Source organism: Ixodes scapularis, unplaced genomic scaffold, assembly GCF_016920785.2.
Source record: "Ixodes scapularis isolate PalLabHiFi unplaced genomic scaffold, ASM1692078v2 PGA_scaffold6__148_contigs__length_123643588, whole genome shotgun sequence".
NCBI classification, from domain to species: domain Eukaryota; kingdom Metazoa; phylum Arthropoda; class Arachnida; order Ixodida; family Ixodidae; genus Ixodes; species Ixodes scapularis.
In genome coordinates, this window is record NW_024609881.1 from 49,469,705 (window position 1) to 49,496,501 (window position 26,797).

A 26,797-nucleotide genomic window follows, 5' to 3' on the forward strand; every position below is an offset into this window, starting at 1 on the left:
ACCCCTAATATATATATATATATATATATATATATATATATATGTGTGTGTGTGTGTGTGTGTGTGTGTGTGTGTGTGTGTGTGTGTGTGTGTGTGTGTGTTTCAATAATGTCAAGCGCCGTGTATACAACCGCACAAAAAGAGCTAATAGGAAGCATTGAAGAGTTCAAGTACGAAACGTCATGCTATCTGTTACACGAAATGAACAATCTGAACAATCAAAATCCTGATTTTATTGACAATTTGGTGGGTTTTGATTTCTCTCAGAAGATTTTCTTGCCCCCCGTCAGTTCAAAGCATTGCTTCGTCTTTGTCCTGAAAATGGAAATCCACTTGGTCAGTACGGAAGTGTAACACCTCTCCAAAAAGAGGGGAGATCGGGTAAAACGTGCCTTCGAGGTTTACTTCTATAAAACAGGTGTTTTCTAGCGATCATCAAAGAAAACGTCAAGTTAAACTTAGGCAGTTTGATCACTTGGCCCCACGTTCCAGCGGATAAAGTCAAGCATCAGAGTGTCTGCCGTATGGTGGCGCCCGTCACGTCTCCTGCGGGAGCGATGGTTGCTGCCCACAATACTCTGTGGCCGAGATTTGAGACCGCACCGTTACTCTGCTCCTCAGGTGCAGCATTTACAGTTACTCTACCGTCTTCCTTTCCAAAAACAACAACAACAAACAAACAAAAAACAGAACAACTAAGTTTTCTTTGTGGCCGCGCTTAGACGGAGGATTGTACCAGTATAAAAAACAATCAGATAATTTCTTCACTCAATAAACCAGAACAGTTGGTTTCAAGCGTTCTAATTAAGAACGGTTTACGTACGCCTGGTGATTTTAGTTTGTTTAGAATGTTTTTTTAACTGCCTAGATTTTATGCCAATTCCAGAAATTTAAAGAATAATATCAGCAAAAATAAAATGTATTGCTTCACAAAAAATATTTTCTTAAAGTTTGAAGGATTCTTCAATTAAATTTTTTTTTCGTACATATCCCAGACAAAAAAAATATATATATATATATCGCATCTTCTTTTGCATGCGTGTTTTGAGGGTGCAATCTGAGCAGTTAGGCTTTCTTCAAAATTAAAAAAAAAAGAATGCTTGTATGGCGGAAAATTAAAAATTCGAATAATGTGCGGATGGTATAACTAAAAGCAAGGACACTATAATCTATACAGTTTTCTGAAAAACGACATTTTACCGGACAATCTTTTAAGCTGTTAGTTACACTAGCATCAATCTACTGCGAATATTAGAAACAATATATCGACTTTTCCGCACCATAAACCGCTGTCATTTTATTAATATTATAATTACTTCCGTTCCTTTATTTGAAACAAACTTGCATGCATTTATTTTTCTATAAGCATGGACCTTAAACGCCGACGTACATTTCTCGCTTTCCGCTTTTGCCCGCTTCCTCTTATATCCTCTCCACTATTTACCTTGCGCCAACTTGGCTCCCCTCGCAGCTTAAAAGAAAGAAAGAACTAAGAGGAGTACCTTTTTCGCAGAAAGCCGAGGTTGTACGTCGGTCTTTAACCGCGGAAACTTGCCACGGTATTATATTTCTCGTTCGAATCGTTGACAAGTATATTCAAACTTGCTTTCGATTACACATATACTGCCATTATGATACACACATGCGGGCTTTTCCGTACAGTTTCGCCGCGCCGGCCGTATAAATATATAAAGCGGTCCGAATTATACGCCTGTTCGACTTGTATACCGGAAAAAAAGACGGTACAGAAGTATGAGCGAAGTTGTCTTACATCAGACATCCTCTCGCCTGGTCTTGAACGCAATGCGAGAAATAGTGCGGTGGTTGGCCGGAGCCCATAACAGATCCGAAGTCCTTCTTTTCGCAACGGAGATTTTTATTGCCCGGTGTGTAATACTCAGGAGGACTTCCTTCGTGAGACATTCCGAGCCTGAAACGGTAGTTACGTATTTTTGTTTTTAGACGTACAGAAAAAGATAAAGACATCGCATTATCAAGGCGCATTCACTCTGTGTGATTGATTCAGCCAGTGACGTCAAACGCACAAAGACGACGAGCACCGTGACCATGCACTTTTGGCGCCGGTTGATTGGCTCCATCAGATACTATGTGGAGCGCAAGTTTGTCCGCGTCTTGAACTGGAGTCGAGGTGACGTCACAACGATGCCGAGTTCTGATTGGTTCTTGATTGGAAGGATAGTGGGTCGACCTCAACACTAGATTCCTCAAGGGCTACCCACTGATTTGTTTTTCGATCAGCCAATTAGAGCTCGGTTTTCTGACATCATCGCAACCCCTTTGTCAAAAAACAGACGAAATTGCGCTTCGCAGTGTCGGTTGCGTACGGATTTAGAGTAAAACGGAGTAAAAATGGAACAAAAAAACTTTCCTTAGAACCACATTCTCCGCAAATACCTCAAGATTACGTTGAAGTATCAAGCTATCAGAAAAGGAAAGACCCTAAAACACCAGTAAGCACTGAAACGGGAAGGGGGGGCAATTTATGTAGCTGTCTTAACTTTTGTCGTTGATCGACGAGAAAGAATCATTGGGTGGTTATCAGTTTGCACTCCGATCAAATGATCATGTAGTGGTAGAAGAAATTAGAGTTAGGTGTTTATGATATGATGATTTACACAGGAAAACCTCACGGAAAACGCAGGTTTTCGTTGGTAAGGAGCCAAACTTTGTTCTGGTTACAGTCGACTGAAAATGTTCTGTTTGGGCCAGGCTGGGCCAAACAAAAACGTTTTGCCAGGCTGAGAGTTACGCGGGAGGCTTGACTAACATACTATCTTCACACTCCGGTAGCAAGGCGGGGGCTCCCAGAGGTGCACTTTTTTTTTCCCCTAAATGAGAGCGCAGCTGATGTCACAAGCAGATGGCCTATTCACGCAGTGGCAAAAGAAAAACACCGCGGCGTTTGCCTTCTTTCTGAGTGTTCCCCATTCATGTGGCGACTGACTACGAGTGCATGCTTCAATTAGGGTTCCTTGCTTTCGATACATACCAATAAAACCTGAAAATTAAGCACCTAAATCGGTTAAGTCAATATAAAGAAACGAAATACAAACATCACGCATGAAGTAAATTGTTGTCTACGGCTTCATTTTGCGCTCACCTGGACTACAGTGCGCAGTCAACTGTCTGCGAAGCTTCTTCTTGCTTGGAAATTACACATCTTATCTCTCGTTTTATTTTCTTATCGGCACGGAAATGTTTTTCAAGTGTTTGGGGTCACGCTGATGTCTACCGCAATTTTCGGGGAATTCCATGCCCGTGTTCTATTATTGCCAACTCTCTATTTTTCTCAGACATTAAAACTTTTTACACAAAAACACCGAATTGGTGGGAAAACTCAACCCCCCCCCCCCCCCCCCCCCCCCCCCCGGGCCAAACAAAACAACCCCCCGAGTTAAAAAAAAAAAAAATCCAAAAATATGGAACCTCAATAGCAAAGCCCACATACGTAAGCGAGAGTAAAGAATTGTTTACAGGGGTAGTCTCCAACATTGTGTAGAGTCGGGCTAACCTAAAGTGGCTTTCCATTTGTGCCTTTTTTTACGCCTCTAATTAGTCTGCGAAAGCCACCACCCTCGCCCTCTGATTAATGTTATGCTGGTCTTTAATTTACGTTTAACTCTGTCAGAGTTATGGCAACCAAAACCTTTTATGCAGCAACGTTCGATGTACATTTTTATTGTTGGTTAGTTCTAAACAGAGTTTTGCGTAGATGCCGAAATTTGAAAGCTTTTGCCGCGCCTACTTGGTAGATTGCGCGTTTCAGGCTCGCGCTTGGGCAGATGGGCGGTTTCACGAAACGCTTTTTGATTTTCAGTGAACAGCGTTCAGCAATGTTTATGAACAGCATCCGGCACTCTTTTCCCATTAGTCTGCAGGCAGACGCTCAGTTGTTGGCGTCATTTTTGGTGATGGTCAAAGGCGCAAGCATAGCGACTGGCTCCGTCGACTACATAACTAAGTACGACAGGCCAGTGCATTTTTGACGCTTAAACTAGGCTTTTGATTTTGTTTCTTCGGAGGGAGTGGGTGTTGCGGTATAGCTTGGCAGTGTTTTCTGTGACTATTTTGCCTGCCGACGAGCCGACTTTTCGAGCACCGGCTCGTCTTAACCCGAAAGCAGAAACATCAAGTACCAACTGATGCTCTTTTATGTTCCCGACTACTCTGGCTGGGACAGTCGATCACAGCGCAAAACAAACTCGAGAGAGCCTGAAATCCGTAGATAAAAAGACATAGAGCAAAAATGTATCAACATCGCGCCTGGCCAAATTTCGATCTGGAAATACGTCACGTGAAACCGCCCTCTACGAGACTGACACAAGAGACAGCTCTTAATTTCTGCAATAGTTCATGTTCCTGGCAGCCACTGCGCCGTTACATTCGAAGCATTCGCTCAACAATAGGGTGATATACTCACAGGTGACCCAGTTGGTGAGCTATGACGTAGGGCCCCCCATGTTCCAGGTGGGCCAAATGTCAGCGTTTGAGTGGTGATGGGGCTCTCCTCGCACACGCGGCAAGAAAATCCGCATCCTGACAAAAGAGACAAGGCTTCATCAACCAGAGGAGAAATGGCAATCAGAAAGAATGCTTCGCGTACTGGCGTTTGGTTCCTCCGAACGACTGCACAACGACAACATCAGCTGGAAAACAAGCCCCCCACCCCCCTTCCCTTCCAAGCGCAGCTAAATGTCATCACTGGTGTAAACACGCAGCGCGACATAAATCGCGTCAGCGTTGCCGCAGGCGTGTCTGCTGCTTTGCCCCATACTCTAGCCATGCATCAGCGTGTGTTCCGCTTGGTACGGTTCGGGCATCTGCTAACATACCCTTTCTCATAAGTGGTGTGGGCTGCGAGCTTTTGTAACCACGTACGACGGGAAAACAACCTCTTCTAGGTTTCAGAACGCTTCCAACTGGTCGAACGGGGTCACGTGGCTTGTGGATCGCGTGACCAATACGCGTTGCGACAAGGTGACGCAAGCGTTGATCAGCTGCTAGCGTTTAGGCCCACCCTCCAGCTTTCCCACGCCACGCGACGACGCCACGCATGCGCACTTGGAACCAATTGGCGCCGGAGGCTTTCGCCATTAAAGGGACACCGACAGGGTATTTATGCTCGCCAAGGTTTTTAGTTGTACGTGACATATGAGAGCTCAACTACCCAGAACAGAATTTGCGGCTCGAAATTCGGTTTCCTTCCGCCCGAAAACCGCCGATCAAGAACTGGCCGGTTCGAGTCTCGCTTACTCTCTTTTTCGCAGTCACGGGCCGTTTTCTAAGGTATCGATGCGACCACCAAATTTAATCAAAGGCGTGGGTCACTGAAGGCACACACACTCAATATTAAATATATAAAAAAATATGAAACCCATCTGTAGTGGCTTCTAAAAAGCTGTAAATACGTTGATTGAAAAAAAAAAGTTCCACAGATAACCGGAAGCATTCTGTGCGTTCGTCGTCGCGGGGACGGCGATGGTAGCGGACGACGGGCGTGGGACCTCTATTTCAGAACTGTCGTCCGCGGTACCGGTGAAATCTGTCTACCGTTAAAAGAGAAATTTGGGACTGATCAAAAGAATTGGTATTCATCCCGTACGACACGCCTGGCCACCAAGCCGATTTGCACGAAGACGTGGCCGAGCCGTCGCTCCCTTCTCGTGGCTGAAGACATCGCTCGCGCAAACTTCAAGCACGACGTGTCTACTTCGAGTTGAATATGCACGCGTACGATTTCTTTACTGGTGCGAATGTCCCCAAAGCGTGGTGCTTCCCGACTTCGACCCGGGAGTGCCTTTGCTAGAGAAAAATCGACAGCAAACTTTCCAACTTAGTTTACCGGCTGAATTATTACTAAGGAAAGAGATCCTCCACAATAGAGATGCCCCAGTAGCTCAGTGGGAAAGACGTCCGGTTCACACGCTGTAGGACCGGGTTCGATCCCCCGTGAAACATAATTTCTTTTTTTTCAAACATTTTCTGATGTTTGCATATGTTTTTCTTTTTTTTGCAATAATCACTGAAGAAACAAACAAAAAATAACAAACAAATGTTGTGGACGGTACTTCGCTGAATTAAATGGTATGGGATTTCCGTTTTGACACCTGAGAACTAAATGTAATCACTTTACACAAAATGCAAGGAGCATATAAATCAGGTAGCGTCCGCTTTCTGAGGTGCCCGTATGTGTTCTACAGGAATTGCAGCCAACCATTGGTCCCGATCCCGTTGATCTTTCGGAAACTCTGTCGCACAATGCCACTTTTTTTCGGATGCAGGACATGTGAGCCAGCTCTTCACGCAACATCTTGGGTGTATTCTTTTCAAAGCCGCTCATGGAAATTCACCAGGGGCACTCACTACTCATCTTCAACTCCTCAATCTACAAAACAACTCATCTTGGAGTACAGAACAACGAGCGGAACAAACATAACTGCAAAAGAATCGCACGGCGAGCAGTTCCCGCACGCCGCATCGCACGCCGCATGTCGTGTCGTCTGCTACGGAGAGGAGAAAAAAAAAAAGGGAGTGTCTACATCCACGCGCGGGGATGTAGCCATGTCGGGAGGAGATAAGGCTCCATCCACGCACTACGTCACTTCCGGCGCCCACGTCACTTTTTTGCGTGGACGGAAGCAGTTCTTTTTCCGTCTTCTCTCCGTCCACGCAGCAATCAACCCACGGTCTTGTCTCCCATTGTTTTGCCTTGTGCTCGGTGGCCATTGCTCCTTGCGTTCCTGCCGTGCGCGGACTGCTGTTCCTGCCTGGTCTTCCCCAAGCGGGTTTATCTGAAGTGTTGTTTGTATTCTTTTTTTTTTTTATTGTTTTCTTGTTCAAGAAAACTTTGTGTATTCACACGGTCGCGCTTCTGACATGCCTCGAGTTTTGGTTGCCGGGGATTCGATGGTGAAATACTTGTCCCAGTATTTCACATCGAATAACCGGGTGGCTGTCGAAGTGCGGGTGCTCAGTAACATTAGGATCGAGGCTTTGCTTCTCAAAGTGTCTGACGCCCTGCTCGATTTTGGCACAAACAACACCAGCGTCGGCTGGCCGCTCAGATCTTGGAACGCAATCCGACGACGCAGATCGCTTTTTCTTCCGAGTTGGGAGAACAGGTTCTTATTGTTGGAGTGTCAGCGTAGGCAGAGTGCAGTGATCCAGGCGTAGAATGATCGGCACAGAGGAGTGAACTGGCTCCTGCAGGAGTTCTGCCGCAAGAAGGGCTTCGTGTTCATTGGTGATCTTGTGGACGAATGGCATCTGTGCATCGGCTACTGTTTTATTTGTCATGAAATAAACTGTTTCTGGAATCTTTTACCCAGTTTTCTCGATTGAATGCTCTCAATAGGTTTGTTATTACTGAGTCTAATGCATGCTTTCCCTTCTCGCACAATCTTTGTGAGATAGCGAGCGTGCGCGCAAGTCAAGAACATACGAAGCGTGTGCTCGCACTTGCCCCCTTCGATGCACATAAGCTCACACTACAACGCCTTAAACGAATTAAGCCAATCACATACACGGCGAAGCCTCGCCGCCTCGCCTCAGCAGCGATGTGGACATGGGCCAAGGCCCCAGAGGCCGCAGCCGCGCCAAGCCAACCAAGCCCACACTAGCCCACACCACATGGCTGCAGGCTGCACGCCCACACGCACGGATGGCACGCACGCTGCCCACACGTGTGTGTGACTCCTGGACAACATAAATATAAAGACACCTACGGATACTATTTTTATGACGCATGATATTTCCTATCAGTGTTAGAAAACAGTGAAACATTGATAAATTGTCTAAGAATTAGTAAGGTCAAGTGATATATTAACTTTAAAACAACAATAAAATGTAACCTCTTTATTTTTAGATCCTATATTTACTTGTAAGAAAGCGTAATATGTAAATAAAAACAAAGTATGTCCTTAAATTATAATTCACGTGACCTTTTGCGTGGATGGAGCCTTATCTCCTCCCGGCTTGGCTACGTCCCCGCGCGTGGATGTAGCCTCGGCCAAAAAAAAAAAAACGCACGGTCGGGTGTAGCCACGTAACTTCCGCCAGTCTCTCTCTTCTCTCTACTTCTCCGACCTCTGTCGGGTTTCGGTTTCGGTTTCGAGCAGTTGCGTCTTTTCGCTTTATTAAAAAAATACCCTACTCTGTTGCAAAATATTAATTGGGTAGTCCTCCGACACCATAATGAAGCGCCTGGCAAAAAACAGAGAAAATTTTTTGGGGGGTGTCAGTGTCCCTTTAATGTGCAAGCGCTATTTGTGGTTTCAGTTGCTTGCTCTTTGTTTCTTTTTAAATCTTGATTCTCTAGAGAGCCCTCTGCCACGCTTTTGCCATCAATGAGGTCGCCCTGGAGCTACATTTCCTCGGAAGGAATGTTCCGGAGTATTTGTGAGACGAAATGTACGTATTATCCACGAGAAATGGTGGTTAATAATATCGCTATTTTTTTTTTTTTTCATGCCCGGGGTGAGATAACGACGAGCGAAAGAATAAGTAAATACGGATATCTTCGGGTGTCCCATGGCTATCCAATTGGCGTTAGTGTATTCCCTCGTCTCTAGCGATCAGAAGACTGCACAACGCACTCTTTTGCAACCAAACGCAAGTGTGTGAAACCGACTTTACGTCAACTGCGTTCTCAGACAAGTGATATGCGAGAGATGGACGATATGACCGCGTTACAAAAACGGCATTGGCACAATCTACTTCACGCGCGAATCAGATCCCCTTCAGCGCACAAGTTTCTTTGTGATGTGGATACTTCAGTATTGGAAATAATATTATTCGTAACCAAATTCAGACTTCTATTTATTTTTTTCTAACGGTGGCTTATATATCACCCTTTATAGCAGCCGATCAGTGGTTCGTCATTGCCGTTTATGGTTTTATTTTCAGCTAGGCGATTCCAAGATTTTTACTTGACTATCGATTGAATAATAAAAAAACTTGTACGTACCACTAATAAAGCCATTCAAGAGCCTGCGGGGAAAAACAGAAAGCATGGTATAGTCGTACTACTAACCTGCAGGGTATTGAACCGAACCCGAACCGTAAACCGAAAACCGAAAAAACGCTATTTTCGCGCAAAGCAAAGTTGAACCGGAGCAAATATATATATATATATTTTTTTTTTTGCTCCAGTGCGGAACCGATATGTTTTCCTTGCAGTTTTCGGTTCATACGCAAAGTCAGGTTGCGTGAAAAGTGCGTGGAAAACAACGCGGTAACTTAAAGAATAAACCGAAAAATAAATATATATATATATATATATATATATATATATATATATATATTTTTTTTTTTCCGCAAACGAAAGTTGAGCCAAACAGAAGTATTTATTTTTTCGTTCCTGGGCAAATCTGATAAATTATTTTTGTGGTGTTTCATTCATGTGGGAAGTCAAAATCAAGAAAAATAGGTAGCAGAAAGCGCTGTAACGTTCCTTTATCAGGTTTTCACATAACGATCGTCTTCATAATTTATGAAGTTCGTCTCGAGAACTCAAACAAAATGAGCAAAGTAACTATAAATTATTCGGGATTTCTGGTTTTATGTATTTCTTTAACCAATGCCCACATTCGTTCCAACATTTTCTTGGGGACCGTAAATGGTTCATTAAAGCAAATTTACCACTAGAACATACCCAATTCGCACGTCAGCAAAAGTGACCAATTAATGAGTCTGTTTGGTGGCTGAGTGGTAAGTTAGGCTAGTTGGTTTTTCATCTCGGACTGAACGCAAAAAAAACAAAAAAAAAATACGACAAAGAGAGGTGTACAAAAATTTTGTCTATACCTCTCTTTGTCCTTATTCTTCTTTTTCTTTAGCATTTAGTCTGAGATCTGTTTGATGTTTCTTGTGTTCAGTTTTGTAGAGTTGTGTGCAATTTTTTTAAAACGCCTTAATTTCATTGTACAACTGATCGGATAAGAAAGCGATACAAAGGCCGATGGATGTTTTAGAACTTGCATCTGTTGCCACAGTGTTGCGCATCCAACCTGCTTTTAAAATATATCAGCAGATTTAATAATCTGTCAGAAATTAAAGTCTAGCATCTGGAAGGGGAGCGGCGATTCAATCAACAGTTACAGCTACAGAAAACAGTGAAACAGCTTCGATCTTTGGAAGCAGCAACAGCAAGGACCAAAACGTTTTCTCCTCAGAAACATAAACACCAAGGCGCAACGCTGTTCTGAGCATTACTTCCTTTCCACAGTCAACGTGTCTCTCCGTTTCTATGATCTTTTTCGTTTTTTTTTTTTCTTTTGGAAAGGTGGACGCCGATGCACCTTGCGAGTTGCCACCTTTCTGTCCAGACCAAGGTGCAAGGAAAACATTTAGGTGATAACTCTGGCCGCGCTCTTCCCACGGGGAGCGAGCGACCAGGTCGTGTTCGGATCTAGCCTCGAACCAGGAGTAGTTAGTTCCGCGCCGTCGCGGAGGGCGCTGAGCAATGAACACCGTTAGAGTAACTGTATGTGCTCCGCTTGCGGATCAGCGCCCTTCACCGCGATCCTCATACGAAAAGATGAAGTGTAGCAACTGTGTGGCTTTCAAGCCAAAACGCAAACTAAAACAGAAACAAACAAAAAAATATGCCAAAATTTTTGCTGTCGCTAATCTGATTCTCGGCAAAATGCGCTAGTATAGACCATTTGCGATATCCCCCGTTTGCCCCGGCCCGCGCAAAAAGAATGATGCGAATGGTGTTCCCTCAGCCCCTTAGTGATCGGTAATTTCAACCCTCTTCTTGGCTACACAGGTTCTGTGCGTAATTCGGAGTCACCCTGGACAAGCGCCTGATGTACCCCAATGACCTGTCATATCGCTTTTTAAATTTCTCCTTAATTTAAGCGTTTTTGATACTGTGCATGCTGTCCACCCTCCAACCTGGATGGGCTGCAGAAACCTCTTACATTATTATCATGCTGATATTAAGTTAGAAACGCTAAAAATGCTATAAACAGCCCCGCGGACTCCGAGCTAAATCCTGTTTTTGTTGTTGTAAATTATCGGCTTTTTAAGCAATTTCTGCTCAAACAACAATCACGAGAATGATAATATTGTAAGAGACTTCTGCAGCTCAGCCAGGTTGAAAGGTGGCCCGCGTGCGCAGTATCAAAAATGCTGACGTTGACGAGCAAATTTAAAAGTAATATGACATGTCCTTGGGGTATATCAGATGATTGTTCAGGATGACCTCGAATTACGCTCAAAGTCTGTGTAAACATGGAGCTGGTAGAAAATTGCCCATCACTAGAGAGCTGAAGAAACACCGTTCCCATGATTCCTAGAGTGCGGGCCGGGGCGCTTGGGAATACTGCAAATGGTCCATTTAGCGCAATGGTTCCGTCTCAGCGAAGGGTGGCAATTTCAACCTCGTAACGGTCGGCCCACTGTTGTGTTCGGAGAGCCAGTTTGTTTCCCAGGGCGTCGGTAGTTTCGAATGCAGCCACCGCAGCTTCCTCCGACCGCCGCCTATGGTCCACGTACTGTTGTCTACAAAGAGGTAATTCTTCGTCCCGGGTGTCGTTGGTTTCGTGGAAACGGCATCGTCGCTGCGCCTCGGTTTTACGCTGTCGCGTAAGTTGTACCCCAGCCACGGCCGTTCGATCCCCCTTTCTCCCGGTCACGCGGCGTGTTATTGGAAGCGTGCTGGAAGTCTCTTCCCTTGTAAGAGGGGAAGTGGAGGTAACGAACGAACGAACAAAAGTGAAAGTGCACGGCGGGCACCGCGCATCGGCTTTACTAAACCACTTCAGTTCAAAACAAAGACGACTGCATGGAGCAGGGAAATGAATGCTCGCGCATTTAGAAGTCCGGAATTATTTGGCGGATTAGCGCAAAGACTGAACTCCGCCCCCCCCCCCCCCCCCCCCCCCTTTAACCTTTTTTCTTCACTGCCACAGAATGTGGATCCCATGAAGACAGTCTCACTTCCCAATCTGTGAACTTTCCTGTCCTGCCAAAAGGGGTGGCACTGCTGTCGGCATTGCGCATGCGCAGATGCTTCCTCTCAAGGAATCGGGTTTCTGCGCACCCGCAGTGCACACACCAAGTATGGGAAAACGCCTGCTCTTTTTACATTAAGTGTTGCTCAGGGATATACTACTTTCTAAAAAAGACAAAATGGTGGATCCGTGAGAGTCTGGGCAAGTACAGCGCGACTCGGAGCACATGGAGGGAAATCCCACACTGCAGACATTCGGTCTCGTATGCCCTCTCTGCATGTTTCAATATGAGAGAGCCTCGTACAGGCATGTGGTCATCTAAGGATTCGTGAGTGATACACTCGAAAGACACCAGGTTAGCAGTCTTTCCGCTATACAAGGTCTTTCCTTTTAAGCTTCACATATCTTTTTTTAAAAATCCGTGAAAGCTACATTAATGCTCTCTGCGCATTTGAGTTACATGGCATTGGGGGGAAAAATAGAAAGGATAATTGTCACGATAGGTTAGATAGTTAACTTGAATCTCTTTGTTATCTTTTTACTTAACAAAATAAACGCATGGTTTCAATTGAAACCTTGCTGAGCGTCATCGAAAACCACAGTCATTTTAGAAAGCCTTGAAACGCGTGCGATGCACGTTGGTGCGGTAAAGTTCGTGTGACGGGCGCAAGGATAGCGGCGGGAAAACCCGGAGGATGAGAGACGAAAAATCCGCGAGGGCACGTTCTCGCACTCCAGCTTGTGCCACGTTGAACGACTGCTAACTTAAGCGTACCACTGCTCTGCCCACGTGTTCCGAGCCTCTAAAATTTACCGAATTATTGGTTTTCGATGGGCTGAGCAAGTGTCTAATTGGAATCATTTGTTTATCTGTACTTATAAAGAAGTTCATCACAAATCTTTGCTAATTCATTTACTTAACGTGACGACTAAATTACTATATTATGTCCTGGTCGTGAACTAGCTGACCAGCCCAGAGCGCACTAGGGAAAGTTTTGAGGTTTTTCTTAACACTCTGTAAGCATTTAATAAAGCACCTTCTATATAGGCCAGCGATTAAAAAACAAAGACCGCTTTCATCCCCAATGACGCGTATTAAACAAAACAGTTGCCAGGTCTTTGAGTCATTGTTAAAACGTTTTAGTCAGTCTGTATGCGTTACCGAAGAGAAAATGTAACAAAATACGCTACTCGTAACTTGAAAATAAGTGGAACGCATTACCGATCTACGTTACCTCAAAATAAAAGGAGCGCGTTACGACTATCGTTAGAATAGTAACGCACGCGTTATTATTACGTTACTTTTGAATGGCGTTTATTTACCCGTCATCGACGGCGACAGCGTTTTTCTACACTGAAGAAGAGAGCGTGCTTGGCGCAAAGACGCAAATAAATATAAAGCATGTTTGAGGGCTTGACAAGATGTAACGAGTAATGCAACCACGTTATCCGCTACCGAAAATAAGTAACGTAAGTTCGTTAGCCGTTACTGCTTCGAAAAGAATCTGCGATGGTGCGATACTACGTTGCCAAAAACGTAACGCTTTCCCGCCAACACTGGTTTTAGTGGATCGCTCCCATAACTCCGATAACGATATTCGATAACACGCTTACGCATTTGTGCATTCATCGTATCGTTATCGGGTATTGTTATCGGAGGTATGGAAACAATCCACTAAACACTCTGTTATTAAGTAGGGAGTTTAGTTAGCTTACGACGTGACATAGATAACAGCATCCTGCGTGTCCTTCGTCAACGTTGCGTTCACGTATTTGGAGAAGCTGCCCATGGTTCCGCATAGATCAATAAGCGATCGATCATCTTCAGGATCGGGAATGAGACGAGTGAACGTGTAGTTCTGAAACAAAGGGACAGGCACGTGAAGGGATCAGAGGCGGCAGCATAAATGGTGCCCGGAACGCATCTCCGACCGGTGTGTTTATACCCCATCTAAAAAAAGTGGTCCTACGATCTCCGCTCGATGACGTTGTACATCTCACGTTCATGCCCGCCGCGACCCTAGCAGTGTCACAGCATCGGACGTGGATGTGGCAGATGCTTGTTCCGCTGCAAGTCGCTCTTTTGCGTGGCAGACCTCGGAAACTTCAGCACCTATGAGTTGCGGTCCCTCGACGAAAGCGGCACTCGCGTTGGCTCGTACTTTTCGCCACCACTTCTTGCACCAACCTCCGGGATCGCCACATGCGACATGACAACCCGGCTCCTGTGGTGTCATTTGTTGCCAATTTGGGACCGCTTGTCATGCGTGGGCGGGATGCGACGCTAAACAAACCAGTCGGGAACGCGTCCCAGGTACCCTAGCGCGGCACTGAGTTATCGATGCGAAGGCGGAATAATGTTGTGCAACGTACCGTGAGTCTTGTAATGCTCAGGACGATGAACTGCACTTTAGGCTTGGACAGTTGTTTGTAATACTGGTTCACCTAAAAAAGGTACAAATAATATTTAAACGTTGATACTAACCCCGGTGGCAGTAACTTCACAGGCGGGCAATATCTGACCAAGAAAGAGAGCAGTACGATTTCTAGGCTTCCGATCCCAAGAGGCTTGGCCGTTTCTTCGTGTATTTGTTCATAATTTTCACTTAAACAAGCACTTCCGAGTAATAAGATAAAACAACATTTCCCTACCGTGGTTAGGCGTTTCTGTGGGGTTCATGAAATCAAGATGCGTTTCAGAACCGAATAGTTCCTTCGTCAATCCAGCTAAACTTATTTAGTTCTTTTGCTGGATTGACGAGGGTCCTTACAGTTTCCGGAACGTTTCTTGATTCTGCGATCCCGATCTTGACGCTCATGAAACAACACTGTGAATGAAATTGTCACAAGAAGAATAACATACACCAATACACAATGCAGACATAAATGAAAAACGAACTGATGTGACTAAATGTTTGTTGGTGTACCTTAATCTATGGAAAATGGGAGCTGATCTTCCCTATTGGACGCTGGTTTGAATCCGCGATCTTTTGGAGACTGGCGGATTTGTAACAGAACCCTGGCTTGAGGATTATGGCCGCCTAGTGCTAACACCAGGTCGTCATATTATGTACCCATACTTTGAGCTACATATGTCGCTATCTATATTTTTATTAGCTTAAGCATTGTGGAACAGTCCACATTACTGTAAACAAAGTAATGGCACCAGTACTATTCCCGTACCTGACAAAACCATCTTACGTCGAATGTGTTTTCGGGATGATAAACCTTGGTGTAATTGTGTGGGTAGCGAGACTCATAATACCAATAGACTCCTTTCGAAAGGAGCGCACTATATTTGCTGGGCCAATTCTCCAATTCCGCCATTATTTGGGAACATCTACGGAGCTCGTATTGGACACGAGGTGTGCGTCCGCGTCCGCGTTCGGCGAGGATTCAGATCCAGTCACATGTTTCTTGCCCAAGTAATGGCGACCGCCAATGTTGCTTGACGGGGCTTTTAAGAAAAAGGGGGGTTACCATGAAGAAAACTATTATTTTTCGCTATGATCACACCATCGCTTACACCATCCAATGAGAGTGATGTGTGAGCGTTCACTTTGACTGCGTCTCACTCTGCTTCGATCAATTTAGCAGATGAGATTTGGCTCACGCCTCGCTAAACTAAACGGAACTTCTTGATTGCCACAATTTTTTTTTTGCCTCGTCTTTGTGTGAAACATTTTCTTAAAACGCCGGCAATGCATTCTTCGTTAAATGTTTTGCATTCAATTCTCAGATTTAAAAGATTACACCCGTTTTTCTGCCTTCTGCAAAATTAACAGCACGTGCAGCCCCAGGTGTTTCGAGCCATTACAGGTCACAGTTAAGATATGTAGACAGCTATGATAAGGCAAATTTTGCATACCTTACTCATTACAAGGCCAAAATACTGGATTAAATCATCCATGGTTTTGTTTGGGCCAAAGGAAGGGTCTGAAAATATTCTGACTTCTACGACAAATTCTTCCGGTAAGTTCTCGAGGTTTCTTCCAGTCGCTGAAAAAGAAAAAAAAAACACTAAAAACCAACACATTCCGAATAGTTTTAGGCCAATATGTCGTTACACCATCCCGCTCGGAGTACTAAACACGATGAAGTTGAATTGTCAAAAGATCACAATTAATGTAATACATTAAAAATGTGTCCTAATGCAATTAATATGTGTCAAGGAATGCGAATTTCGCGCAATCCTTTTATTGGAAGGGGATGCGCCTACCCAATTGCAGATTTTGCGTTAGAAAAAAATAGCATCCAATAAGTAACTAGGAATTCAAATAAACTTTGACCTGAACTTACAAACACACGTCAATTATATTACTAACAACACTAGTCGCATGACTGGGTATTTCGCACATAACTTCCTCTTGGCACCTTTAACTTTAAAACTTCTGCTGTCTAGAAGTCTTGTCCATTTTAAACTTGAATATACTTCTTCAGTGTGGGATCCAAGCCTCGAATTTTCTACTAATTACCTAGCATAATTTCAAAACAGCCGACGCGAGTTTCATTTTTTCTAACCACTCTCGTCTATCGAGCGTACCATCAGTAAAGTAAACTTAACTTTTTTCCAGCTTGTCCTTTTCAAAAGACTATCGGTACAAGCTCTCTTTCTAAAAATATACCATTATAATCAATCAATAAAAAGTTGGCTTCTTTCGTACTGACGTCTTACTTCTCTTACACAAACTAACGTCATAAAGGAGATGTTGCTTATTTTCTTTCTAAATTTTTTTTGTTCTTTATATATTTGTTCCAAAGACAAGAGCTGCATGGAACCACCTGCCGACCTCTATCGCCATAATGAACGTACGGCCACGTTTTCAAAGTCGCCATTTAAGATCACTTTCTATTTTATGATTTCTTTTCTTTTAAGTCCGAGCGCAATCAATGCCACGATCCGGTGCAGCCAATCAGGCAACGACAAAAGACTCGGCACTCGTCGTCTTTGTGGATTGGCTATTGTCACGAATGACGAGGTGACAAACAAGGAATAACAGAAAAAACTGAAACTTTTAATGGGGCGAACTTGTGCCGAAATCAAAAAGGGACGGGAAGATAACGACAGAGCGTCGCGGGCGTTGAAGTCGGCGTAGCAGCAGAGTCGGACGCTGGGAAAGGACTGACTCCGCTCGCCTTGCGGGATGCCTTATGTACCCTCATGGGTTTCTGGATCATTCGGCGTAGAACTTTCGGTGCGTAGAATACTCGGAACTCGATCAGACGAGAATGTTCCCGAACTTACGAGAAGGCCAAATTGAAAGGACAAATAAAAGGACAGTCCGCCGACTGGACTCGAACCTACACCTACCGCGCGAAGGTCGAGTGCGGTAACCACTCGGCCATGCACGCACTTGCTCGCCGACACCCGGGGCACTATCACTGGCTAAACCAATCGCGCACAGAATGAAGTTCGTGATCAGGCCGCATTCGCTGTGCGTGATTGCTTTAGTCGACGATAGCCAATGCACAAAGACAACTAGCACCAAACCGATGCAATTTTGGCACTGCTTGATTGGCCCTTCATCGAATCGCATATCGTCGGATGTGGTTGGACGTGGAGTGACGCCGATTACGTTAATCTATATTCGTTGGAGTACACACAGTCAATGCGCGGGTGACCTGGTGGAAGTTAATCGTGATGACTCTAACCCAAGACTGGGACGGAATAAAGGAAAATTTTTTCAGTGGTAGCATGGGAGCGGTGACAGACGCGTGTCTAGTTAGAGACATATTTTTCTTTGGTCATTTTTCCCCCCGCCCCCCCCCCCCAAAAAAAAAAAAAAAGAAAAAAAGAATCAAGCAGTGGTTTTGGGGCTTAAGTTTAAGTCAATTTGCACAACGCTGCACCGACATATCTGAAATTTCCTGCTGGGATTGAGAGCTTCCAAGAGATGGGAACCGGGTGCTTGTAAAGGCTAATTGACAAACGAATCCTTATCGACTTGTTTTCGAAATTAAGAAAGAAGCAATGGCATGCACGAATCTGGTTAGAGACCTGTCTGTCCTTCTTTCTTTTTCTACCACTGAAAACATTTTTCCACCTGCCCCAGTCTAGGGTTAAAGACAATACGATAAACTATGTTGTATCTTCTTGTATTTCATGTTTTGTCAATTTACACTTGTTTGTCTTGACTGCTTCTCTCTCCCTTCTGTAACACCTTCGGGGTCTTGACGATAATAAAATAGATAAATATAATGTCACTTGCCTTCAGGGGTGGACAGGCCGACATCCTGTGCTGAGAGGCTTAGATCTTGAACTGTGTGAAAAGGCATGGCACCGTATGATAATTTAGTATAATATTGTTCCTATTGTAATAACTTAAAATTGTAATGAAATAAATAAATAATATTTTCAATACTGTCATATTAAAATGTAAAGTTGAAGTAGTGCTTTTTGAGTTTAAGTAAAATTCAATTTGCACAATGCCGCCCGATCATGTTTTCAATTTCCTGTTAAGATTGCGAGCTTCCAAAAAATGAGAACCGAGTGCGGAAAAAAACCTAATTGGCAAAGAAATCGTGGTCAAATGATTTTCAGAATAATGTGTGTAGTGAAATCACGAATATCACTGCCCGATTTTAATTTTCACAAGTGCTGGGGCTTGAGGATTGTCATAAAAACGCGGAATGACGCAAAAATAGCTTTGCACTGCGAAAGTAACGCAGTATTTCTTTTTTCACCAGAATGTTTGACACTGCGATTCCGAAGAGATGTCACGAAAAGCGCGTCTGCGAGCAATTCAGACCAGAGACGATAATAGGGCGGTAGATTATCCGTTTATCCATCCGTAAACCAAATTTGCTGCAAATATTCACATTGTAATTACTCTGCACTAAATAAATACTGGGCACTAAATATGCTTACATTCATTTGAAAGGTAATTTTCCCCAATAGTTTATTTTGATTTGAGTCTTACCAGATTTGTCGCCGAGTGGATTATCGATGTCCTCAAGATCTAATAATCTGTGAGCAACGAGATCATCTTCTGACCTGCGACTCGATGCGACTGGCTCGATTGAGAATTTGTTGTTCAGGATTCCTCTCTACAAAAAAATTGGGCGTAAGCCACACATTAGAAAAGGCCTTGTGTGCAACGATATATTTAAACAAAGCTTAGACGTGGTTCTATAAAACGAGAAGCAAATCATACCACTTCCACAGCTCCCTTTTCTTCATCAACAAACACAACAGAGGCGCGGTTTCTGTCTTGATAAAAATTGTTTTCTAGGTCCTTGCCATTCATCTGCAGGGAATGTTTGAAACGATAAGATAAATTTTGTAATAACTTCGCAAACGCTTGCTTGCCCGAAAACTATTCTGGATTTGATATTGAACTCACCATGCCTACCTTCCACTTACAAATTTACCAAGAAGTTTCATGTTTTGTGTGCCACCATTTACATTGCAAATTAAACTTATGACCTTATAAAATTATTATCATCACCATCATAATTTTTGTGCTTACGAACAGCGAAACGTTTTGGATGATGATGCACAGAAAACACATTAAAAAACTTCGATGACCACTCAATGTTTTTGTTATCCAATAACTATGTAGGGGTTCATTTTACCAGCAACTTGTCCTGGAAAACGCACATAAAGAGCACAATCCCCAATGCTTCTAAGAAGCTCAATTTCTTAAAACGCAACGTTCATTCCGCTCCAGAAATAACGAAGCTGCTAGATTATAAATAAATCAACCTTCCCAAACTAGAATATGCCAGTATTATATGGAATCATCACCAAAGCTATTTAACTTTGAATATAGAAGCGCTGGAACTAAAGCTGCCCGATTTATTTGTCACGAGTACTCCACCTTCACAGGTGTCACAGACTTAAAGAGAAGCCTGGGCTTAGACCCTTTAGAGATTCGGCGGAAAATTGCTCGTTCGTGTTTTTTTCATCAAATATATTACGACGGATCATCATTCAAAACATTTCTCTGCTCACCGGCACTGTTCATATCTGCTAGACTTGATCACTCTTTCAAAATGGAACCCATTAAATCACGTACTAACCTGTTCATGTTTTCATCACTTCCTGTAGCCATCAAGGAATAGAATAGTCTCCCCAGTGATGTTGTGGTTTTATCAGACCCGATATTGTTTAAACAGAGTTGTGAAGAGTTATTTTGTTTACCTGCTATTCCATGACGGTTTTTGTATTGTTGTTAACTTCAGTGTTTGCAGTGTTCGAGTTCCACAATGTGTGTGCAATTGATTGCACGTTTTCCTCTTTTGTACACTTTGGCGTTTTTGTTCTTGCCATGGTCAATAATTTTTTTTTTTAAGTTTCTCATATATCAATAAGTCACGACTTCTCCCAAATTCTTGTCATCCCCCCCCTCATGTAATGCATCAATATATGCTTTTGAGGTCAATGAATTATGTGGCTTATGAAACTAGCTGAAATGGTGTAATTAACAAAGGCACTTGCACTATAACTAAACAAGATTTAAATATAAAAATAAAAAAATGAAAAAAACTAATATAAAACTCACAGAAAATATTTTGCAAAGCGTACATCATAAATAGTTAAATATTAGACAGATAGGACCTAAACCTCTGAATGTATGAGTTGGAGATGTCGATACTGGTTCTACCTAAGGTGTATAAAATGTCGTATCCCGTTAAGGGGCTGGTTAAGTTTTTATTTTTTCCAACTGAGAAAGTCGGACTGACACTTAAAATTACTCGCGGCATCTAGATTCAGTAGCTGACGAAGTTTGCGCAGTCAATTAGACGGTATGCAAACACGTCTACGAAGAAAACAAGATCGCGCTCCAGCATTCTCGATCTTAGCGTAGGAAAACCACATTGTGGGGGAAGTCTCGCATAATCATAATACACAGGGCGGCCAATGTAACAGTCCTAAATAATGAAATGAATGTCTACGCTCATTTGCAACGCTGCTTGGTTTGTACAAGTACAGTTCCAAACGGCAGAAAAAAACTCAAGATTGGTACGGATAAAAGAACAATATAAATCGAATATACAAGTTGGCAACATCACACATCAATGCAGTCAAATCAGCATTTTAAACTACGCATTAACGAGTGAAAGCGCGCTGTAATTACGATTACCTTAATTTAAAGGAGCTAACTTTACTGGCAATAGTAATGAAACGTAATTATATTTGCTAAGTTTTCAATACATCGGTCTCATCCGTCTTAAACGAATCATGGCGACATTTTACAGCTCCAAAAAAGGATGTTACCTACGAAACCTAGCCTAAAGCATTTAAGTCGTTCCAGTAGAGGATTCATCAGGGGTAATGACTATGGTGAAGACGTTTCACGTTTAAAATTAGCCTACTTTATGCCAGCCGATACTGCATGAAATATTAGCGAAATGTTTAAACGGCACCTAAAATTAGGTGCATTTCGTGTCATTGTTTACGAAGATCACAACGATCGATTCAGTGTGAATTCGTAGATCTTTTCAGTTACGTTCGTCACATCTCTCTGGCCTCAACGATGAATCTTTGGTGGTACGACATCGCATGTACCTAAAAATCTTATTTTTAGGCCGTACGTATTTTTAAGCGGTGGTAGTTTTATTAATGCGGTATGTCATGGGAAGTTATACGGCCAGGTGTGCATAATATAGCGTTCTAATCGTCATGATAAGTCGAATAATTAGCTGATTTGTTAATTAACCGTTTCACTGAGTAGAAATGAATATGGGCTTTAGTCGAAATGTGCAGATGAATTAACTGTAGTTTATTAAATGCCACAAAATCTACGAGGCCGGAAAAAGATAAAATCTTTGGTGGAGCCGGGACTTGAACACCGGGCCTCCCAATATTAGAAAGTTATTGAGCGTTATGGAATCGCGCTAAATAAGTAGGTTTTAGAAAGTTTTGGAGAAAGTTGGATGTGTGGAAGGGCGCTAATGTGTCCACCGGCGATAAAGACGCAAGGCTAGCGTTAAAAAAAACGCAAGTAATGAGAGAAGGATAAGATTCCGAGGACACTTAAGCAGTTCTTACGAGTTGTGAATGCGAAAGTATGAATGTCGTTCTTTGGCTTCTTTAGTTCGTCTGCGGCGTACTAGCGTGGACAGCCATGTTTCGCTACTGCCGAGGTAGCGACCGACGGCCGGAAGCGCTCTCGTGAATTGCCCATGCCGCACTCAGCTCGGCCGTGCAGGCTCTCCAGAGTTTGCCCGTGCGAATTTGGCGGCCAGGCCCACAACTCTTACCGGCGGCCGGGCCGCTGCGTGCGCTGCGTCGCCATGAAGAGGGCTTGTCTTGTGACCTTCCTTGGAACTACGCCGCGCGTAAGCCAATGGGAATCTAGTTCCGTGCAACTTTGACGTGTACCAGCCAGTGGAAGCCTATCCATCAGATTTCTGCTTCAGACGACAAGCTTCACTCCATTGGGACAGGGGAAGGTGCCGTTTGGCGCGGCTTCAAAAGCTGATGACGTTGATTCGCTCCATGGAACAGTTAATGCTTCCGGATTAAAACCGCGCGGGTGCGTCGTAGTTGCATACACTTTGACAACATGCAGAGGCCACATTAACGAACTTCTTATAGCTTACGAAAACGTAGCTGAAAATTTCGTGAGGAAATCGGTTCTCATACGGAAAGACAAGAGCGTCTGGTGTCCCCCGAGGTCCCGATTACCGCGAGAGCGGGCTGTTGCTGTAGCGACCGCGTCTTCGGCGACACGAACAACCAATCGGAAAGCTCGGCATGATCGAAGCACGTGGATCTTAAATCACGTGCCTTTTCCGACAGCTGTTGATTGGATATTGTGTCCGCGTGGTATAATGTCAAAATAACGAACTCGATTTAAATGGGCACGAATACCCAGCACGGCCGAGGACAGGATAACCGCCATGGTCGATTGCTCGAACTCGATCGCTACGAAGTCAACACAACTGCCATCGTTGCTGAAACAAAATGAACTGCACGGCTCTCCAAAGCGGCGCACATCAAAATAAATCGCCTCGGCGTTCTTCGTAGCCACGGGGATTTAGGAGGAAGATGACGTAAAAGAGGACACGATTGAACTGCAAGAGTGTCAGCGAGAGCTGTGTAGATAACCCTTCACATTGAGAACGGAACCGCGCTGGTCCTGCGCTGTTGGACTGAGTCTTGGTAACCGCTTCAGGAGCGATCTTATACAAGCAATTATAGGAATTACTGGGCAACTAGACAATCTCAACTCGGTGCTGACGTGATGCTCGCTATAGAGGGAGGTTGAACTGGAATAGCGTAGCTGGCGAAAAGTGCTCTTACTCAACATGTGTTGGTGTATCGTCATGTCGGAATAAAAAGGACATCTAAATAAAGTGTACATACCCATGTCGCAAATCAATTCATACGGCGTTTATTTGAACTCTATAAAAAAAGGGAAAAAGAGTCAAGGGAAGTGGACCCCCCTTCCGACGAGAGCGTTCGCCACCGCTGATTCGGAAAACAAGGGACGACAAGTGGAAGATACTGACCCTCTTCCAGGCAAATACAGGTCACGGCTGAAACTATTCATACAGCAAAGGTCACTCGAGCATATTACATTCGGCAAGCCAGCCGATAGTGGGGATACGGTATTGGCCAGGGACCGTCAGAGAATCTTCGCGTCGGAGTACCTTGCTAGAGCGTTCCTAGTCAGCTCTTGGCGATCGCTTGGTCGGTCATTGCCGCTGTAGCTTTTCCCGGGTATCACTACCAGTCCAGCGTTCGTCTGCGCGGCATTCAGTCTCTGGAACTCATTTGTCTTCTCTTCCTGCTTCAAGTTGGGACGCGCTCGGAGAGCACATAGAAACATAAATGCCTATTGGTCTATCGTCGCGACGACAAAAGCGAGCGATGTTGCCGGCCATGTGAATTCGATCGTAAAACGAGCGTAAGACACATCTGGACTTGTAGTAGCACTCCTTCGTAACCTACGCAAAACGTGCGGTACTTTCGCTTCGTGAATGCGGATTTTTTCTTAAGTTTTGTCTGCGCACCTGTTGTGTAGCAATATCGTTTCGTGAATCTGGCCTTAGATAAAGGCAGCACGCGCACCAAATTTTTCTACAATTGTCTTATTTAGCGGTATTCGATGACGCTCAGGAACCTTCTAACCGAAACACTATGGTTATTTGCAATGATTGAAAAGCTCATTAAAATCTAAAGCTGTGTATACGACTTATCATAACCTCCCTTCTTATGTCCTCCGGCCCGTATAACTCACCCGAGAGACAGGATTAGCGCAGCTTTCACGGCGTTTATTTAGAAAATTCTGTAAAGCCTAGAACACGACACCCCTGTTGAAACCAGCAGGACTGGAATGTACTCACGAGTTTGTCGTGTCGATTTACGCCGTCGTCTTCTGAGAAAATAAAGTTGTCTGAGAACACTCTGCTCTTTTCGAGGCTCAGCACGAGTCCGGGTCGAATGTAGAGCGTCTTTTCGCCATTCAGATCTCTCGATTGAAGTATTCTGGGGTACACAATGTTCTCCGAGGGAAGCCCTGCAGCTGTATACGTTCATTGGTAGGTTAGGGTAGGTATGCACAGGCTTCGAAAGTAATTCTAGAACTCGAGGTTTCACAATATCTCTTTTTCCAAAAGTCCACTCCAACGCCTGTCCGCCATTGCTCATCACGTACTCTGAGCTCGTAGTGGGCGTTTCGTGTCCCAGCAATGACGGCATCCACTGTTGCTCCACGATCTTTAGAAAAAAGGCCCATTGCTCATGGTTCCGCAGACCACCAACGTATTGGTAAAGCAGAACTCCGGAGGGTTTTCGAGCTACCCAATCAACAACACGCTTTCGGAATATCCAGGCATCGCTTTTTCCGGCATGTTTTTTACTGCCTCTGAATTGAAAATGGTTATTGAGAAAAGGTCAAATGAATAATTAGACCGAAACCACCCTTCACATTTTCCCTCGCTCGCCAGTGAAGTTACGTCACACTATGTTTAAACTGCAAGTCGATCAGGCAGTCTAAAGTATAGAGTAGTTGTGGCGTTTCTTTTTCCCTTTCGTTTTGTTTTGCTTGCGTTAGTTTACCCAAAATCCAATTCGCACAATTGAAATTCGTACAATCCGCCTTAAACGCACTGTAATATTCATGTTAAACATTTAACGTCAGGTTTTTAGTTTGTCAAGCAGAGCATATTAGTCTCTCAGAACAAATTTAAAACACAAACAACTGCGCGAAGAAAAAAAAGAATTATTGTTACTTTCAATTTTGGTTACTAGTTCTGATGTGTACTTTAATGTGTTGAACCAAATTTGAGGTAGGTCAGTTTCCACCAAACTTTCGCCACAGAGCCTTGCGTGTTTAGGCATAATCTAGGTACTTCATCGCGAAATAGGCTACTTGGTTTATGGCGTTTATAATCTAAAACCACGGGCAGCGTCACACTTACCTGCTAGGACAGCAGCCAGCATCAGTGCTACAACGAAACATACGTCCTCTGGCATTCTGCCTGATCGCAACCTTCCAGTGCGCGTTGCTTTTGGCAATCTCCCGGACCTTTATAGTCGTCCCGAGTCACACTCGTAATCAACGCGGTCTTCTAGAATTTAGAACAAGACAACGGTATGACATTTCGGAAGTGTTCAGAAAAAAAAAAATGCATTTACTCCTTGAACTTTTTCTCCATTGTCACGCGATGCCTCATGTCACTCTTGAAAGGTTAATTTACGAAAGCCAATTAATCATGTCGCGTACGTCATGTACTTGCCTAAAGCCCGTCCCGACAACATGTTTGGTCACCTGGACTTAAACGTCTTCTAAATTGATAAGTCCACGCAATACCACAACTGAAAAGCTTGGCTCCAAAAGTCAACGGTAGAGATTTTGCAGTTGAAGGTTCCGTACCGAGAGGACGAATTAACTTAAGAAAATCTTCAACTTGACAGGGGTGAAGAGAAAAACTGTCGTAGAGGCAGAACCTTTAAACTTGACGCATAAAAATCCAGCGACAAGCCCAAGGCGTTTCGTACAGACGCTTCGTACAGACAAAGAAATAATAAATTAAAGATTTATTATTTTTTTATTTGTTGACCGCTGCGATCTACAAATCACAGTGGTCAACACAGTCAGAACGTCCGGACATCAGTATAAATTCGGACAGCCTTGTCTCAAGCCGGGAGGTACACATTAAGCGCACTTGAGCTAACTATTTTGCCGACTTTTTGACCTTTCCGTTTTTACCGCTGCTTAATTCGTCTTCCGCTGTCCGTTTTTTTCCCACTTATATCTGAGTGACGTTAGTTCCTGATTGATGACCATTTCAGGAAGACAAAACGTCGTCAGCAGCAGAGATAATCATCGTCTTTAGGTGACAATACTGCAGTAAAATAGGTATTAACTATGCTGGTTGCCATGTTCATTCCAAATTTGCATTCAAGTTAATCGGAAAAATCAGTCGGGCATTATCACACTTTTTATTTTTAAAGCGAGTTCTTTTAATTGCCACAAATGCTGTTGTGCCCTTATGACGTTCACAAAGAGTGCCGAAAGTGGGTGACTATTGAAACTGTTGAAACCATAACATCTACAGGTGTTCATCTGGGTGTTGTGTTTGTGTGTTACAACTCTAATTTCAGAGGGGCGCCCTGTCCGGCGTGAAGAAGGGGGCCTGATGGTCTGATGTATTAATAGAATATTAGAATTTATTTCATTTTATTTCACGAACGTTAAGCTTTTGATATTGCGTAGTATGAGGGAAAGCAACAAGACAAGATAACTGCTCCGAATTTGAAAGAATTTGCAAAATACGAAAAATACAAGATATATAAAAAGCGAACGTTTTTTATTAAGATACTCCGAAGCATGTTAATATGACAGGCGCAAGGCTGGCGA

At 43.8% G+C, this 26,797-nt stretch overlaps 1 protein-coding gene across 1 annotated transcript; it reads right to left on the reverse strand.

Moving 5' to 3' along the window:
* Positions 1–263: 263 nt before the first annotated feature.
* Positions 264–25,410, reverse strand: LOC115315687 (venom metalloproteinase antarease-like TtrivMP_A). The gene is given in 13 exon segments (XM_042294580.1): positions 264–315; positions 1,772–1,930; positions 4,442–4,479; positions 4,481–4,557; positions 8,987–9,009; positions 13,698–13,840; positions 14,355–14,426; positions 15,850–15,980; positions 18,191–18,241; positions 18,902–19,028; positions 19,136–19,228; positions 24,279–24,457; positions 25,356–25,410. Coding segments are annotated over 13 exon segments (1,200 nt in total).
* Between the last annotated feature and the right edge of the window lie 1,387 nt (positions 25,411–26,797).